This window comes from Triturus cristatus, chromosome 1_2 (genome assembly GCF_964204655.1).
Source record: "Triturus cristatus chromosome 1_2, aTriCri1.1, whole genome shotgun sequence".
Classification (NCBI taxonomy): Eukaryota; Metazoa; Chordata; class Amphibia; order Caudata; family Salamandridae; genus Triturus; species Triturus cristatus.
The window spans coordinates 1,074,216,502-1,074,236,759 of record NC_140580.1 but is presented as its reverse complement, the minus strand read 5'-3'; the positions used below and the strand labels follow the sequence as shown (position 1 = coordinate 1,074,236,759).

The 20,258-nt window shown below is 44.9% G+C and overlaps 1 protein-coding gene across 2 annotated transcripts in view; it reads left to right on the top strand.

Moving 5' to 3' along the window:
* DIPK1B (divergent protein kinase domain 1B) overlaps positions 1-20,258 on the top strand; it is a 374,250-nt gene that overhangs the window by 343,342 nt on the left and 10,650 nt on the right. For both annotated transcript variants that reach the window (XM_085612905.1, XM_085612894.1), the window contains one exon: positions 2,892-3,068. In XM_085612905.1, the coding sequence (XP_085469031.1) occupies positions 2,892-3,068 (177 nt within the window). The remainder of the gene's footprint in view (positions 1-2,891; positions 3,069-20,258) is intronic.

Genomic DNA, 20,258 nt, shown 5'->3' with positions numbered 1-20,258 from the left:
TGTCTTTAAAACAATATGTAAGCTTGCAGCTCACTCGCCTTCATTAGAAAACAGTCATTATATATCATTTTAAGTTTACAAAGTCAAATCATCTCAATTTAAAACTATTCTACCACAACAAACTTCCCTCCCCCTCCCTCCCCCCGCAAGCACAGCCAACACTTTCCATTAGCAATATATTCACATGCCCAGAACATGGTCCTGCGTACATATGTCCTCCACAGGTATTCCTGAGTGCACCTTGCACCCCTCTTTGATTAAAAACACTATTATTGACCTGTACGATCACTACCTGTGGTCTGGGGCTCGGGCGGGTGTAATCATGTTCCCTCAATAAGATATGTCAATCGCGGCATATTCCTCCAACATTGCATTCCAATCCATCCCAATCAGGTTTTAGAGCTGGTTTCTCAACTGAAACAACCCTACTGGGGGTAACGGAAAGACTGCGTTGACATGAGTGGCCATGATTTTGCAGGACCTGAGCGCAGCATTTGACACAGTTTCTCACACCGTGCTAGCAAAAACGTTAAGATCGTTAGGCATCAGTGGCTCAGCCTTAAATTGGCTCATTTCTTTTCTTGCCAATCGTACTTTCCAAATCTTTTCCCTGACAGCCAGCTCCGATATCCATCCTTTACCCTATGGGGTACCTCAGGGCTCCATTTGTAGCCCTTTACTCTTTAATTTATATGTTAGACCTCTAGTCGATGTTGCAGAAGATGCCGGTTTGTCCTTGTTCTCTTACGCGGACGACTCCCAGATAATTTTTTCTCTCTCTATGCAGAGTACGAGGTCTTGATACTTGGTAAAAACAAAGATCTCTGGGTACCACAACATTGGCCCGGTGAGATGGGTGAACTTCCACTGCCCTACAGTCAAGTCCGCAATTTGGGTGTCATCCTTGATGACTTGCTAACTATGCATCATCAACTTGCTTTACTATCTTGAAGTGGCTAAAAAAGATCATCTGGATGCTGCCTGAGCCCACTCAGAGAACAGTAGTCCAGGCACTAATCACCTCAAGACTGGACTACGGTAGCGTTCTCTACCTAGGATCCAACAAGGAGGTGACTCGTAGGCTGCAGATGGTTCAGAACTCTGCTGCAAGACTACTTTTCCGGGTTCCTAGAGCCACCTCTGTCTCTAGTCACCTGTGGGACCTGCACTGGCTCAGGGTGGAGAACCGAATTAAGTTCAAAGCCCTGAGCTACATGTTCAAAATCAAAATAGGTGCTGCCCCTCAGTATCTGCAGTCTCTAGTCTGCCCCTATGTGCCCCCCCCCCGATGCCTTCGCTCATCCACTCAAGGGAAATTCTCTGTGCCCAGAATCAGACTATCTCGGATGGGTGGTAGATCGTTTGCATACCTTGGTACCTCACTCTGGAATTCCCTACCCACAGCTATCCGCCACAAAACGGTATATGCCCAAATCACTGAAGACTTGGCTCTTTAACCAGTAATCTCTTAAACTGCTATACAATCTTTGATCTGCTCCGGCGCCGGGAAACCCTTTTTGAGTAGGCGCTGCACCTTACAAATTTAATAATAATAATAATAACTGTTTTACGCTATCCAGCTTGTGTTCATCAGTTCTCTTGCCCAAACCCTATTTAATGTATTCTTCCACCAGAACTGTATTGCTCTATCCCACAGTTGAGTTTATTCTCTTCAACTGCTGCCTTGGATGCTTGCAAAATAAACATGCATGGATGAGCTGTTTAGTCCCCTATAATGTATAATATCCTGCTCTGGTATCACGCTCTCTCCTGTCATCCATTATCCCCGACCATTTACAGCAACTCCTTCCCTAGTTTTTAAATTCCTTTTTCCATTGGTGTAATTTTATTTTTCGTCTCTCCTCCCTTGTAACCTATTTCCAATTTTCTGGTTGTCCAGCACCGCAAGGTCGTACGAATAGCAATAGCGCTTAGAACACAGGGGCAACTACTCGTCCTATTGGACGTCAGTTGGGGCTTCACTTTCTTGGTTTTCTGTAAATTTTTCAAATACAGAAATAGTGAATAACATTATTCACTATTTGTGTAACAAAATATGGAGAACAGTTAGCTGGAATATGACCATATCTGGCAGTTAAGGTAAGTAAAACAATGCTTTTAAATGTATGTTGTGTGCATGCTTGTGGGTGAGAGTGCATGAATGTGTTTATGTGTAAGTGTGTGTGAGTGAAAGTAAACGTAAAATGGTGTGTATGTCGCTTCCGCTACACCTGGCATTTTGGTGAATTGACATCCATGCTGGGGTTGCTCAGCACCACAGCTGCCCAGTCGTGACTCGAACTCATGCCTCTCATTCATAACCTTACACATCCTGTCTCCTTACCTCACTCTTGCAAGTTCTGTTTTTTTCTTCCCTCTTTGTCACTGCTTTCTACCTCCCTTTTCAGCCTTTCTCTCTTGGCTCTGGTTTAAAGTTTGATGATGAAAAATAAGCCAGGGTCCCCACATATGAGTGCAGGTGCCTATCCAATGCAACCACCAGACAAGAAAGAGGAGGTGGAGCTGGCTGTTTCCTGCATCCTGTGTGGTTTTAAGGCAGTGGCTAGTGGAGGAAGGCAAGAGGCTTGGACTAAAACATGTCCCACACTCTTCAATCCAAATGTAGTTTAAGGAACGCTTGTTTTTAGATTCCTCTGGTTTTTTTCATGGTCATGTTGGAGGAACTCATGCATGCAGATTACATCTCTTTGTCTCCTCTCTATGGCCATGTACCAAGTTATAACAGAATTCAGTAACTTTAATTCATTTAAAGACTATCTACAGGGCCCCTTGATGTCATTTTCACTTTGAGGCCAAACATCAGCATTTTAAAAACAAAAGTAATCTGATTTGTTGGAATAAATTCACTTTTCTCTGTCTCCCTTGCACAGGTCTATGGCGGGCTGTGGAAGGACAGAGAGGTCATTATAAAATGTGGAATAGAAGAGGCACTGAAGGCGGATAGTAATCCAGACTCTGGTCCGCGGCGGGAGTTGGTCTTGTTCGATAAACCCACCAGGGGGACTTCGATGGATGAATTTAAGGAGATGCTGACCAACTTCTTGAAGGTATGTTTCTGGGCTGGTGTTGGGAAGTGAAGACATTGTGCAGTCAGTCAAAGTAACCCAGGCTAGTTTAGAGCAGACAGTCTGACATATCTTTTATCTTCACTGGGATCACAGGGAAAGCCTGGTGCCTCGAACAGGGAAACAAATAAATGATCCCACGCTGGGAGAAAACTCTTAGTGTGTCAAGGGCAGTTATTTTTTTGTTTTTCAAAAACAAACTCTGCTTTGGGAATTTATTTTTGAAAAACAAAATGAACATGGTATGCACAAAAGGTGATGTGAGGAATGTTAGCAAATAGTCTGAGCACTAGTAGTTGCTCGGATAGCATCCAACCAATTTCTTTTTTGGCCGCCATGCCACCCTAGATTAGACACAGCCATATGCAAGCCAGCCGTGGTCCTGATCCAGTATATCGGTGCCGCATGAACTGCCAAGTCAGGTCCTCTCGAACTAGAACTCAAGCGACCCAAGACCGGTTTCAGCCTATTTGGGCCACTTCAGTTAAGGGCCCCTTGGCTCTAGTGGCACAGTGAGTACAGGACCATGTCTGGGCATACCCGTGGTCACGTAGGGTGTTAAATCAAGCACACAAAGGGTGAGGGGAGGAATACTTGCAAAACGTGTAACCACTGGGAATTACCATGGGTAGCGTTCTACCATTTATTTGTTTGCCCACCATGGCAACTTAGGTGATTGCCAGTGGTTAGGCTATATGGAAGCATCTTCCCTTCACCTTTTGTGTGTTACATTGAGCATAGTGCCGGCACAGCAAAGCAGTGGGCACAAAGATCTCCGCTTGCCTTGCAGAGAGCTCTAAATATGCTGAGCTGTAGACCACCAGGGCAGGGGAGCACATCCCTCCATTGCCATGCTGTGTTGGAATACATAAGATAGCCTGCCGCATTTTAAATGAAGCCTTGAGTGCCTTACAATGATAGACTTTTGCATCTGAAAGTGGTGGTCCTTGGACCATTCCTACCCTTCCCTGGTTGGCTGAGGCCCTGAATTAAGGTGTTCTTCCGTATCCCAGTGGTGGGGACCAGAGGTAATGTGTATGACCTAATAGGGGAGGTTCTTCGTGCCTCAGGGGTGCATGTCCGCATGCTGTGGATGGTGTGTGTGTTGTCCCTCTGCAATAAACCATACTATTTCCCTCCCCTGGATCAGTGCAATCCGGCAACCACTCGATCTCCCTGAAACAATCCCAAACACAATGCACTGTAACGCCAAGCTCCTTGTATTGGAGAATGCACAAACAGTGTGTGTGTTATACTCCTGCAGGAGTGTCGGTGGATACAAATTCTTACAGGGAGAGGAGGCCCACCCAGGTCTTCAGGCCAAATCTGTAACTATATGTAGCCCTTCACATTTGGTCTTGTGGACAAATCTGTAACTTCTATACATAGCCCTTCACACATGGATTCCTATAGACTTTATGCTCAGGTATATTTATCTGGACTGTAGGGTCTCGACGTGTTCCTCCAAGGCCCCTTTCTATTCTAATTCCTTGCCCCCGTGGACTCCCGGTCTCCCAGTCCCAGGGGCTTCCTGAGTGGGTACTCTGTGGCCCCAGGGACATAAGGAGCACCTTTGATGGGTAACAATGTATGCCATGCTATTTTGAAGTGGGCTGCCAATATTCCTGATTTTGGCATTCCTAGGTTCTGACCCTGCCTGCTGCATGCTCCAAACTAGAAATATTTCACTATGAACAAGGTAAGGGACCAGCCCTGTACCCATACCCACCCCCATGGCTGGTGGTCCGATGTGATTGGCCAAACACGTTACCCACTTGTGGTTCCCTTACGGCTTCCCTTGCACTATGTCACCTCTAGGACATGTCCAATTCTCAGATTGTCAATGGGTCCTGCCCAGGCCTTTGGGTACCTTTCCTGGACAAGACCCATCCAGTGTCACCTTACAGATTTTTCAGGCCCTGGGAAAGACATATTTTGGGGTCCTTTGTATGAAACAACTTTCAATTTCATTACCCATTGACTGATAATTCCGGCCTACATGATGCCAAGCATTATAATATTGTGTTAGAACTTGCACACAAATCAACTGAAATGAGTCTTGCCTGATGTCCCCAAATCCTTAAAAGCACACTGGATATAGAGCGACAGAGTCCGAGGAAGAGAGGGAAAGAAGTTCTGATAGAGAAATCAAGGAAAGTGAGAGAAACAGAGAAATATTACTAGTTTATCGAGGGGCCTTTTGGAAGGTGGGGCCCTGAGCAATTACCCACTTTGCCCATGCCTCAAAAAGTCTCTGGTCACCCATCATGTGAAGTTACCTTTATGGGGTCGATGGAAACATCAGTTGCAAACAATTCTCACCCAGACTGACTTGTAGAGTATTCTTTCTTCTGCAGACTCGAGGCACACTCCTTCATCCACCCAGCCAATCGCACAGTCACCCCACGCATTGTGACATCCTAGACCAGGACAGACATAAAGTCAGGCCACGCTCCTGTTGCTATGGAAAACTGGAAGTAAACCTAACCTCATTAAGCCATATTTAGCAATGTCATCTAAGGGAATCAAACGCAACAGGCATGCAAGGCACACACTGATCCATCTGATAGTGATAGTTATAAGGTATGTATGTATGTGTGTGTATATAGATATATATATATATATATATATATATATCCATCCTACTGGCGGTCGCCAGTAGGTAGTTATAGTTAGGGCCTATTATCCATAGGAAATCTGCAACATTCTATTTGGAATAACTTTGGCGCCGGTTGACGAATCTTCACGAACTTTTCAAAACTCGTGGCCCTCTCCGGTCCGCTCCTATCCTGAAAGTCTCGGGGTGATTCGTCAAGCGGGGTCAGAGAAAAAAGGGGGTCCCAAAACATGTTTTCCCTATGCAATTTTCCATAGGGACCGTTAGTCGCAGCTACAGCCCGAAATGCTGAACGGAATTTGGCAAAGAGGTAGCCCTTGGTTCACACTCGTGCCTTTTGGTTAAATGGTGTAAATCCGTTCAGTAGTTCATGAGAAATTCAAAAGTAAAAACATAGATATATCTAGGGCCGCGGATCGTCCCAAGCACGACCTTTATGCTAATTGGCTGTCAACACTTCAAACCAGGGAGTGTTGGCAGCCATCTTGTGCCTCGGTAATCGAGGCACAAGAAAGCAGTGGAAAAAAACACAAAAAACGCAAAAAGGGGGCAGGGTAAACCCCCAAAGCCCCCAATTTTTTTTTATTTCTTTTTAAATCGCGGGATGCTCATCCCGCAGTGAAAAAAAAAAAAAGCAAGCGCGGTCTTCTGCGCTTTGTTTTTAATTAACCCCCGGGGGGGCCAAGTCCCGGGGGCAAATTGCATATTGGAATGGGGGGCCCCGGGGGCTTTTCTGAATTATGGGGGGGCTCTTAGCCCCCCCTGCCCAGGGACCGCCACCCCCTGGGGCTTTAATATACATAGGTGGAGGGGCTCAAAGGCCCCCCCCCAAAGCCACTGGGACCGCCACCCCCGGGGCTTCTTTAAAAAAAAATAAAGCTGTGTGGGGGGGGCTTGAGTCCCCCCACACGCCCCGGGGACTGCCACCTCCCCGGGGCACTAAATATTTAATATAGTGGGTCCGTTACGGACCCCCAAGCCCGGGGGACCAGCACCCCCTGGGGCTTTAAATTAAGTGGGAGGGGGGCAACACAGCCCCCCGCCAAAAGATAAAAAAAAAAAATTAAAGGCCATGCCCCAGGGGATGGGGTCCCCGGGGCCGATTAAGGCCTCAGGAGGGGGGCCACGCGGCCCCCTTCCAATTTAAAAAAAAAATAAAAAAAATTAGGGGCAGGCCCTGGGGGATGGGGTCCCCAGGGCCAATAAATTAGAAAAAGAAGGGGGGGGGCACACAGCCCCCCTTCTTAAAAAACAAAGAAAAACGGGATTGCGGAGGCCATGCCCCCTTCTTGCTACACTCTGCAAACGCGCCCCCTTGAATACTGGGGGTCACTGGGGGCCAACTAGCCCACCAGGAACCTCCAGTATGCGCCAGGGGGCTGCGTTGCAGAGAGGTGTTCTGAGGCCAGGCCCCTTTTTACACCTCTCTGCAACGCAGCTCTGTGGCGCTTAATGGAGGTAGCTGGTGGGCTAGTTGCACCCCAGGGACCCTCAAGATTCAAGGGGAGTTAATCCCCCAACTTAAAACGCACCACGGGGCGCGTTTGCACAGTGGTGAAGGGAGGGGGCGGGGCCTGAGGTGACATGTGTGCAAACACGCCCTGTGGCGCGTTTTAAGTTGAGGAATTAATTCCTCTTCAATCCTGAGGGTCCCTAGGGGCCAACTAGCCCATCAGGTACCTCCAGTAAGCGCCACGGAGCTGCGTTGCTGAGTGTTGTAAAAAGGGGCGTGGCCTCTGAACACCTCGCTGCAACGCAGCTCCCTGGCGCATACTGAGGTACCTCGTGGGCTAGTTGGTCCCCAGGGACCCTCAGGTTTGAAGAGGAATTAATACCCCAACTTAAAATGCGCCACAGGGCGTGTTTGCACACATGTCCCCTCATGCCCCGCCCCCTTCCTTCACCATTGTGCAAACGCGCCCCGTTGTAAGTTGGGGAATTAATTCCCCTTCAATACTGAGGGTCCCAGAGGGCCTACTAGCCCACCGGGTATCTCCAGTATGCGCCAGGGAGCTATGTTGCAAACAGGTTTTCAGAGACCACGCCCCTTTTTACACCTCTCTGCAATGCAGCTCTGTGGCGCTTACTGGAGGTACCTAGTGGGCTAGTTTGACCCTAGGGACCCTTAGGATTCAAGGGGACTTAATTTCCCAACTTAGAACAAACACAGGGCACGTTTACACAGTGGTGAAGGGAGAGAACGGGACCTGAGGTGACGTGTGCAAACACGCCCTGTGGCATGTTTTAAGTTGGGGAGTTAATTCCCCTTCAATCTTGAGGGCCCCTGGGGGCCAACTAGCCCACCAGGTGCTTCCAGTAAGTGACGCTGCGTTGCAGAGAGTTGGTGCTGGCCGTGGCCCTTTTTAGACCTCTCTGCAACAGCGCTTACTGGAGGTACCTAGTGGGCTAGTTTGACCCTAGGGTCCCTCAGGATTCAAGGGTGCGTTATCCTCTAAATTAAAACGGCCACAGGGCGTGTTTGCACACGTCAGCTCAGCACCCCCTCCCTTCACGAGTGTACAAACCCGCCCTGTGGCGCGTTTTAAGAGGTAGTTTTAATCCCCCTGCCCTATTATGTACTAGGGGCTTACAGAGGAGGTCATTCTAATCACAGGGGTACCCCAACGCATAGTGTTCCCTAGTGTATGTAGGTGTTTTAACTGTATTCTAAGTGTCTTTTAGCATAGCACTGGCTCTAGGACTGGTTAGTCAGATTCAGTTACCACCAGTACCCATCTGAAAAAGTTGAGGGTACTGGAAGATTTTGCAACAAGGCCTCTTTCTGCTCCTCTGTTTGTTCTTTCTGCATGTCTTCCTTCTTCCTGCACTTTTCTTTGTCTTTGTGGACTTCTTTTGCTTCTTTCTGCATTTCTTTTCCTTCTTTCTGTGTGTTTTTCTTCTTTCTTCACATGTCCTACCTCTGTAGGCATAGTTAGAAACTAGCATTTAAAACACCTTAGAAATTAACTGAAAAAACATAGGTTTCAGGCACGTTATAGTTACAAATTAACATCTAAAAAACCATTGAAATTCACTGAAAAAACCATAGGTTTCAGGCACGTTATAGTTAGGAATTAGCATTTAAAAAACCTTAGAAATTCACCGAAAAAACCATAGGTTTCAGGGCTGTTATAGTTAGATGGGCATTTCACTCGTACACAACCATTGAAATTCCTCCGTTATAGTTAGTTCTGCTAACTATAACTCGCGCGCCCGCAATCCACAGTTGATGATGTCACATATTACATCATTCATGACATGGTCAGTGACATCACTGATGACATCACTGATGACATCATCCACGTGACAATCAGATACACCTCATCATACACTAGTATAACCTTTCATCACTCACTGTAAAATCCAGAGTACCATATTTGAATCCATTGGCACACCAATACAAGTTTCTAAAAACCCACTCAGTGATTCCTAGATCTACACACACATCTAATCACTTACCTATAGATTCACTCATACATGCTGTCAATGATCAATAGAACACTATCAAATATACTTGTACACCTATATCGACATGACACACCAGAACACATCCTATTCACTTATGCAGTCATCCTACTCACTTATCCAAACAATGGATCATACTTACATTTAGTCAGCTACACACTTATAGAAACACCACTTCATTTATTCATATAGATAGTAACTCATACTTAGTGTGTTATAAAATCACTATTACAAGTATACAGTTATCCATACAGTCACTCATACAATCACTGAGTCTTATGTATACTTATTTATATACAACAACTGTCACATACACTGCCTTTTATTTTTCTAGTTTGTTGGACATGTACCATTGAGACATATATTTGCTCATCGCCACCCCCATAAAGATATTCACTCACCCAAACAACTGTTATAACATGTAGTCTTAACCTCATATACCTACTGAATCAACTATTCACACATGTTTGGGCAGTCACACACCCCCCACCGAACCACACACACATTCACTCTCCCATACAAATACTCAGTTAACTAATCAATAACTAATATAGACCTTCACGTATCTAGTAACCAACTGGTGCAGCACTTTACACAACAACTGACAAAGTGATACAGATATTCACACAGTTTAATCACTATCCAATATATTTAGTGAGACACTATAAATTAGTCAAGTAAACAGTCAATCACACTGCTACTAAATACTCCATCCAGATATTTATATATCCACTCATTCTTCAATGCAGATTGCTATATATATAATACATATTTAAATAACAAACCAAACCACATTCACTGGATGATGTCATCAGTGATGTCATTTGAGAAGTCATCAGTGATGTCATCAGTGATGTCACTGACCATGTCATGAATGATGTAATATGTGACATCATCAGCAGTGGATTGCGGGCGCGCAAGTTATAGTTAGCAGACCTAACTATAACGGAGGAATTTCAATGGTTTTGTACGACTGAAATGTCCAGCTAACTATAACAGCCCTGAAACCTAAGGTTTTTTCAGTGAATATATATATATTGGTTTTTTTTTTTAAACTAATTACAACTCATTCATACACTCTTTAAGCCCAGACCCATACACCATAGTAGGCACATTCACAATACCTGCTCTTGACACACGATCCCTGCACAGGCTCGCTCTGACCTTCAAGGCAGGTGCTTCCACAATGCGGAGTAAAGCAACAGCCGAGGGCGCCACAACTCGGTGTTGCTAGATAATTAGCAAAGGCCTGAAAAATTGCTTGTCTTGGTGAATGGGAGCTCTCCTGTTACAAAATGCTATTTTGCTTGGAGCTCCCAGCAAATTGGCCCATTCCTGCTATTGTTACCTTTGCATGAATTAAGTTGCTGTTTTTATCTTTTATGCTTCCAGAGGAAAACCGCTCCATTCGTTCACTACCCTTTAACTGGAAATTCATTTGCGAACGCTACTCCTTCTGACCCCAACCTCTTCTTATCGGCTAGTGCTGTAAGATGCCCCCTCCACACCTCTATTTTGCAATGTATTTGCTTTTGAGGTCCTTTTAATTCGACCTATCTTTTGAAACATTCCCCTATCTCTGCCTCTGCCCATCTGCATACATGGGCACAAACTGGCACAATGCACTAAAGCATGTGCCTCACCAGTTATGTGCGCACTGACAACACAAAGCACTTGATTATTCTGCTTCTACGTATCCCTATGCTGCCTAACACCCCTCTTTCGCTCTTAGTAGCTGCATCAAACTGTTGAGCTATTTGAAGAGCATCAGCGCAGAGCATTACAGCAAAACCCAAGCAGAAGATGAAATAAATAAATGTCTCTCCTCCTTATCTTGTCCTTGAAGTCCAGTTCACTGCCCATCGTGTGCTATGACACAGGACTTCTGGGTGCCATGTGCATAACTCTATATTTGGTGGCATTGAACCTAAGCTGTACCCTACCAATTCTAAACACAACTCTGAGGGAGATGTACAAAGAGAAACGTCGCAAGCAGTGGTCTCCATTTGGGCTCTGAATGTTTGCAATCACTTTATAGTTTCGCCATTCGACCTATGTTTAGGCTACGTGGTAGCATCTCCAGTTGATGGGGGTCACAAAATGAGCCAACCAAAGAACGTTAAAACGGTAGGTCGCTTTTTGCAAACCCTGTGATTGGCTACTCACACTGAAGTGTCGAACCGCTATGATCAGCAGGCTGCCATCCTTGTGTTTTCATTCCCAAGCATGAACCTTTTTTCTTTTGTTTTTTAAATGAACCAGTGCTTCTTAAAAAGAAAGATTCCCGTTTGGAAAGACATTGAGGGGAGCATGTAGTGGTGAGCATGCGGTCACCTCAAGGCCACCAGACATGATTCCCAAAGGAGACTCTGTCCAACCAAGACTGCTTCCTGTCTGCAATTCTTTTCCCAATTCCTTTGAGAACTCATTAGCATTTCAATAGACTGTGACTGCAATTGCAGTCACAAATCAGTGGTAAATCCAGGGCCACTGCAATTATGCGGCCACTGCAATTTTCGTATAATTATAGATTTGCTGCAGTTGCCACATAATCCATCATCTGCTGCATAATCTTCAGATTTTAACAAAAAGAAAAATTTGTTTCTAGCTCAAACGGTTCAAAGGTTACTAGAAACGTTGCAACCCGCTTTTCTGTGCAGTGGAAGGCCCTTTGCAAAGGTTAACTGGTCACCTTTCTGTAGTTTATTGCAGTGTTTGGGTGGCATACTGGCACTAGTGAGTTACAACCAATGCCCAGACAAGTTTAAAAATGACAAAAATAATGCCTAACGCATAACTTTCTTTTTCTTGCCGCATAATTTAACCAATCCTGGCACATAATGTGCCCCTCCCCTGCTGCATAATTCTAGTGGCCCTGGATATATCTCATTGTGCCCCTACCTAATCCTCACACAACTCCTTTTCCAAATTACAAAAGGTGTTTAGTGAACACTAAGATGTCATTTTGAGGTTGCAAAACCTGTGATTACTTTAGTACATCTGGTCCTCCATTTTACATCTGTCCATCCAGCTTGCTCTGTTCTCAACAGGTGCGGCCCCTCTGTTATAATGGGGGAAGGTCGCCCCACTAAAAAATAAAATGATAATAAAACCATTTTATTTTTATTATCATTTTGTTCTTCTTTCCTAATCCCACCATTGCCAGCCGAGGTTAGGGTGGTTACCGGGCCATCGTGACAGAGTGTCACAGAAGGGAGAAGTGGTGGGCACTTAAAAATGCGCATGTGAGTTTGGCCTGTCGTCTTAGCCCGGCCAAACTAGCATGCGCCCCTTGATTTTTCCAACCCAGCTGTGTTGTACATCCTGGTTGGAGAAAAGCTGCAGGCTCCCTGTGTCTGAGCGAGCGTCAAGTCAGCCCGCTCAGACCAATCACAGCGCTGCTTTCATGCTGGTAAATGATATTACCAGCATGAGAGCTGCGCTTTGATTGCCCCCTGGGAGCCTGTGCAGCGTGCCCAGCGTAGGGAGAGGAGCACCTAGGCGGCGTTCGCAGGTTTTCCCCCACCCTCCCTCACTGCTTCCAGTTTAGAGCAGCCGCCACTGGTTTCTCATTGCTCTTTGGCGCTCCTTTCCAGGGACTACCCAGCCCTGTTCATCAATCTGCCCCAAGGCCACGGTTTATTAATGCTTGTATGTGGACCCATATTGAAAGCTTTAGTAAAATGTAAGTAGATCCCATCCATCATTCTGTCTGCCTTTTTTCCTTGACACACAATGAAAAAACCCAATTACATTTGTCTTGTATGACCTTCGTCTTGATAAACCAGCCGCCGTGCATCCACTCACCCGAGCATTCCAATGCCTTATTTTCCTTAATAGTGATTTCATCATTTTTCGGAACCATTCCTATCAGGATGGCTGCATGACAGTTGCCAACATCCCCCTCACGCCTCATTTTCTGGAGTGGGATCTACATATCTGGGAAAGTTCTGGATTCTGCTGCTGCTGCTGCCGGCTTCTTTCATATTCTAAGATGCTCTTGTGCACATTAAGAGTTACAAGTTTCAGTAGGAATCCTTTAACATCCACTTCGCCCAAATTTCTTCAGGCCCTACTAACTGTAAAATAATGTAATAGTACAGGTGGAGATTTACATCTATGCCGGAGCATACTTTTAGTGATTTTTTCTATTCTAATAAGCATTCCTAAAGGTATGTGTATTCACCCTAAGCGAAATTCTAAATAGCGTAGAATTTCGCTTAGGGGAATGGAGCCCTCGTGCAAACACATGCTTTAATTTTCTTTTTCTCTGCTGGGAAATTATTTTCCCCATAAAGAAAGCCCTGCTGCTGAACCCCTATCCTGGAAGGGAAGTTATACCTGCTCCTTGCTGAAATAAAGTTATGACCATTTCTAGAGTGGGTTTGAGAATACCTACAAACATACGTGGTTGTGGACACTCCCAACCCACGCATTGCAGTGCCCCCTCTTCCCAACCATGGGGTGGTATTAACTACTATGTATTTATCTACACTTAGGGGTAGAGAAAAAGATGCAAAAGTCAATGCTTTACGCCTGCTGAAATCCTGTTGTGAATTCTTGGAGGTTCAAATGAAGTTATTGCAAAAAGAACTATTGATGGACAGAATGCAGAACAATGTCATACAATGTCTATACATTCACCCCAGTACAGAGATCTGGGCCTAAATCCATCGTTTTTTTGCTCACCATGCCATTCCAGTTTGGACCCAGCCATATGCAAATCAGTCTTGACCCTGTGCCTCATGGGAAAAGTCCAGCCCGAACAGCCAAGCCAGGTCCTCCCTGGACTGGAACCAAGCATCCTAGGACCGGTTTCGGGGTTTCACCCCTCCTCAGCCAGGATTGCTTGATTCCAGTGGCATGGAGAGCACGGGACTCACGTCTGAGCATACCCGTCCCACTCGGGGTGACAAATGCAAAAACAACAGTTGAAGGACAGAATGCAGAACAATGTCATACATTCACCCCAGTACAGAGATCTGGGCCTAAATCCATCGTTTTTTTGCTCCCCATGCCATTCCAGTTTGAACCAAGCCATATGCAAATCAGTCTTGACCCTGTGCCTCATGGGAACAGTCCAGCCCGAACTGCCAGGCCAGGTCCTCCCTGGACTGGAAACAAGCATCCTAGGAGTTATTTTCGGCGGTAACGAATGAGAGACAAACTTGGTGTTAGAGGGCGCAGGCCGAAGTGAATGTAGTGGGAGTTTGATGACTGAAGAAAGAGAAACAAAAGTTGGCAAGAATACCAATTAAGGTGTTTCGAGATAATTTAAATTGAAATCAAGAGAGAGGGGCTTTAGAAAGGTAAACGGTGGGAATGTTTTAACCCCTTGAGTGCCCCGCCCTTTCCACGCCCTGTGCCGGGCGTTTCATTAGCGGGCGGGGCTCATGACGAGATAGTCTCGTCATGGGCACAGCGCAACCGCGGCCCATGACGAGACCATCTCGTCATGGGCACTCAAGGGGTTAAAGAAGAGGGAAAGGTTGTGTGGCGATTTTAGTGTGTTCTTACAGACATTTTAGATTTTACCGCTAAAGCTGAAGAATATTTATTTGTAAGCACTGTGACCTCAGCTTAGTTCCAACAAACGTGGCCTACTGCATATTTTTTGTGTGTGTTAGAATGTTGTGCTCTCATTTAGAGCACATCGCATGAAAGGCGCGAGTGTCCTGGTTCCAGTGTACAGAAGAAGGCTTTTAAGCTTAGAGCTAATAGAAGGGCGAGCTATATGAAAACAGAGAGCAGAGAGAAAGGAAGGAGCCAAATCAGAAGTTTAGAAGCATAGAAAGTAATGAAAAACAGACAAGGGGCAGTACAAAGAAAGAGGGACAGAAAAATACTCTAATGAAAACAAAGTGGGTTGGGCTGAAAAGCATATACTATAAGGATTAAAGTAATCATAGCTGTATGATTAGAGAATATTGATCGTCATCTCAGAGTTCTGTGACCATAGTCATTTTCCTGCAGGCCACATACCTCTGTCCACGGAGCCTCTATATGTAATATATATTTTTGCAGGGATTCTGCACATATACAGAACTATGCACAGGAAAACAGGACCTCAGTGAATAGGGGTGTACCAACCTACCACATTAGTACCCAAAATCCCAAACCGACTAGCTATAGTGTCTCATTCATTCTCCGACTAACAGCGAAGCTACCAATGATTAGACAACCCAGAACACGACACTCCGACTCTCTCAGAATCTCGGGAGCCAGACACTCTTTCGCTCACTCACTCACTCATACTTGTCCACAATGAGAGTAATCAGAGACGCGGTATAGTTTCAAATGTTTATTTTAACTAATGCCCTCTATGGTACAGTAACGTGCCATTGCTAGCAGCAAAATGCATAAACACAATATAGTCAGCATTGTCACCATTCCATAGAATACAAACGGGGATATCATTTTATAAAGACAGTGGAAACGGGCTACAATACCACCCTCCCCATGGTAAGAAATAGTTTATTATAAAAAAGAAGACCTCTGGGCTTTGTCAGCAGACCCCATACCTCAAGGCCTAGATGACAGGTTTACATCTCAAGACAAGCACAGCTCTTCTCTCTGGAGAGGTGTCCCTCCAAGTGTCTATCACATGATTCGCTTGCAACATTAAAGCATACGATTTCCAGTAGTGCAGCTGTGTGTAGCATGTTATGTCTAGGTGCGAGGGACTCGCCAGAACAGAATAACAAGGGGCATTGTTGATCGACCTTGTACATCGTGTGCAGACTAAACCTCAGAGCACAGCAGAGAACACGAAAAGCAGACAGTTCTCATGTGAAAAGGGCACAAACAGAGTCTTGCAAACTCTATGCATGCAGTGTCATGTGCAAAAGCAGCCTCATGGCAGCGAAGCTCATGCTAACTTAGCAGATGTCGACAATGCACCCACAAGCCATACCACAATATTTACGGTCTGTTTGTCGATATATTAGATAACTAGTCAGTCACTGGATTCAGTAAAAACTGTCGGTCAGTTTGGGTTTTGCTCAGTCTTCTTCACTCACTTGATGATATGACTCGGTGTACAATGCCTTTTGTCTTCTCTATTGAATTTTAATGAAGCAAGGAGATTAGAGTCCTGAATTGGAGTTTGATGGACAGAATAGACCATCGCAAACAGGATGTATTACCCTCTCTGCCAAACCTTCAGTCTGCCCATCTCGTTTACAGTCAGACAGACCAGAAGTATTCTGTCACCCCATTGGCTCGGTCAACGAAGGCCCGATGGAGTAGGGACTGTCGGAGGAAAGACTTTAGACCATCTGCACTGTTTGGGGTGGACGGTGTAAAGTCTTTTTTTTTTTCCCTGTCCGTCACTGCCAGGAAAATTCTGGCAGTAAGGGACAGGAGAAAAACAATAATGACTTCCCCCTCCCTGAGAGAAAGTTCCTAGGGTGTGGGAGCCCCTGGTGTTTTTGTTTTTTTCAAAAACAAACTTCCGCTTTGGGAGGTTGTTTTTGAAAGAAAAAAAAAGACTTGAAAAGTTTGATGAGCAACTGTCATAGCTGATGGTAATGTGGTAAATAAAATACCGGACTGAATTTCATACGGAATCTTAAAATAAAGTAAATAGCTCAAAATAACAAGAGGCAGAATCCGTGGTATAAGAGGTTTTCTAATGGGCTTTATTCCATTCAAAATGGCCGACTCGAGTCGCGGCCTTCAGGTTCCGTCACCACGAGGGTTCAGGAAGTGAAGTACAATAATTTATTAACAGACATGTATTTTTATAATAAGTACATTACAATGAAACGAATGTAGAAGGCGTAACATTTGATAAGAAAAGTGACAAAACAGTGACATAATCGAAACTAGGCGTAATAAGGAATAGAAGAAACATGATTGGTTAGAATTATCAGACATAGGTGGATCTATAAGATAATACTTGGCATAGATGTGCGCGCGGCAGCATGACGTGTAATTGACGTGCAACTAGGGGGTGAAGGGGACTTGACATTTAGCTCTACATGTGGAGACGAGAAGTCTGGGGGGGTCAAGTCAACCTAATCCCAAATCATATCTAACATCCTATGTTTAGAGAACTATGTTATCCACAAGGAAGGACTCTCGGACAGAATCTATTCTATACCAACTGTGTGTGCGTGTACAAGCGTCTAAGTGTCTATATGAGATGCGAGGGATAGAAAACTTTCCATGGCAACAGGGCTATGAATCACTTGCAGGAGGACGGAAAGGCTGAGTCCTTTGCTTGTGAGCTAAAGGAAATGTTTACCTAAATCACTGGACAGGAATGCATCGGCTGGAGAGCAAAATAGATAATTCGAAGGTGAAATACAACTTCTTGGCAGACAGGCGAAAACTGGCCGAGGCAGGCACCGTTAGCTGCACAGGGAGTAGGACAAAGTTCATGGATACAGATGCGAGCTCAAGCTGAAGCTGTCAGAGACAGAGAGCAGGGAAAGGCTTTGAGGACAGAATCGGGCCTACTCGCCTGAACTGTAAAAATGGAGTAACTTAGCCATATAAAGTCGGTGGCCTGTCACACCTAGGAATCGAATATCCAGCCCATTGATGGCGGATCTGACAGAGAACATGTTGACGGTAGACACACATATGTTTGCGTCTTAGAAACTGGAACTGGAGGGAACATACATGTACTTGTAACATGCATATAGAACCGTTGGGGTCCAAGATAGGGGACATAACTGATCAGGAAAATCCACATTTCCACATTCCCTCCTTGTCCCCTACTTGCCCTTCAAGAGATATCAATCTTCATCATTCCATTGATTTGCTCATGGAGCATCATTTCTTCTTCCTTCCGGCATTCTGAACGGGACCTGTGATGTGGAATGCATGATGTGGCACACAGACCACAAATCGCTGGTCCACCTTGCAGGCATAAACAACAACTGAAGAGCATAAGAAGGCCAATACCTAGGAAGGATAAAACTCTCCATCCCCAGGCTGATATCACACTCCAAAACCACCCGGACCACGTCCAAGTGCCTGGATTTTCGTGTATCTGGCTTACAATCTTATGAAGGCGTGTTATAGCTTTATATACAGATGGCGAATTTTCTGGTATGAATATGCAGCAGCTGGATCCGATGACCCTGCAAGCTCCGCCCCTATCGGCCAGGATGACGTCAAGGACAAGACGATTCTGGAGAACAACAATTCTCATCACTGATTGTTCCTCTGTCAGATTGCCTAGGGCGGCTATAGTCTCGTTTACTACAGCTTCAAGAGTCTTGGTGAGTCTGCGTATCAGCTTACTATTTGATATAGTACCTATATAGGGAAAGATACCTTTATTGAAATCTACATACTTGTCCCATGCTGTCTCAGTATAATCGACAACTGGGAGATCTCTTTGCTCTCTATTGTGTACTAAATGAACATTTCGATAATAATCAGGGGGAGCTAGGAAAACAGGTGGCAAAAGGAATGCTATGTAACAGGTACCATCCCAATCTAGAGGCAGACGCATATATGCCGTCTGACCACATATGAAGTAAGAATGGCGAGAAGCTCTAAATGAAGATTTACCTTGATCACTATATTCTACTGTGGTAACGCATTGGCTATGGCCCATATGTATGGAACCAACTTTTCTTACACATAATTCACCCTTAACTGGAAATACTGACATAGTGGGCAGAATTAGTTCAACTTCGGATTTGACATTCAGAATCATAAGATTAGGCGTAAAATTACCTAATTTATACACTTCATTTTCTAAATCAGTTCCTGTTCTACTGGGGTGACCCTCCTTATTAGGGTGACAGACTTTGAATAAAACTAGATTCAGATTTCCCCATATCCAATGTTGTTGATAAACTGCTGTGTCTGGGTCTATGGAATTTAATAAACTAAACCATGCTCCACAGGAGCCATTGTGTGTGAATGGATGTGGAAAGAAAGGCAGAACTCCTTTGTTATTCTGATAGGGAGGAAGTCGGCCACACACCCAACAATTGGTCGCATTACTAGTCTGATGGGAATGATGTAACATACTAATGAAGGTGTTATTGCGCAGCGCAAGTCTATAAGATAATTCATGTGGCGGTAGGTCACTAAAAGAATGTTCTGCAGCAACATTATAAACATGTCTAGAGATAGGATGATATATGTGCAAAATCACACTCGTAATAATTACTAAAATACTCAATAAAAACAAAATTAATAATGTCCTCATACAGTAGCTACGCAGTGATTTACAATACGCCTGTCGTTTCAACATTTCTCGGGTATTTTCTCTACTCAGGTCCAAGGGATACATGTCGGAGACAATTCAACCGCTTCACCTTGGAGAGGACTTAAACAATCAAATTGCTCGACTGTTTGGGCCTAAGCTTTAATTTATAGCACTGAGAGTCATTCTGTTCAACAAAAGGAAGTTTTGAATCAGTCTGTGAGGGAGTGCAGGGCACAGTGTCTATATCTGAAGGTAGTCCATGAAATTTTTTGACGTGACTTGAATGAATCCACCCTTTACGTCCCTCGATCTTCACGGCTGTTCTTGTGGTCAACAGGACCAACTTGGGTGCTTTCCACCTGGGCTCCAGTTGACTTTTCCTGTCGAAATTTCTCACAAAGACAAGATTACCCGGAACAACGTCATGGGGTTTCGCCTCAGTGTTGTCGGGAAAGGCTGCAGCTACCTGTGAACGAGAAGATTGTAGTGCAGACATCAAGGAAGCCAAGTAATCTGTCAGCATGTTACAGTCAATGTCAGTTATTTTGCGTGGTATAGGCGTCCCCCACATATTCGGTGGTCTACCAAAGATCACCTCATACGGGGATAGCCCTGTTCTAGAGTGTGCTACCATTCTCATGTAAAAGAGTGCAACTGGTAATGCTACTATCCAGTCGACACCTTTCTCTCTACATATTTTGGACAGTCTGATTTTCAGTGTCTGGTTATGTCTTTCTACGAGACCTGCTGCCTCGGGGTGTCGGACACAGTGGAATTTCCACTGATATCCCAACAAGAGTGAGACATGTTTCATTAATTCGGATGAGAAAGGCTGGCCGTTATCTGAATATACAACACGTGGTAAACCGTACCGTGGGAAGAATTCTCGAACTAACTGTTTGGCAGTAGTCGG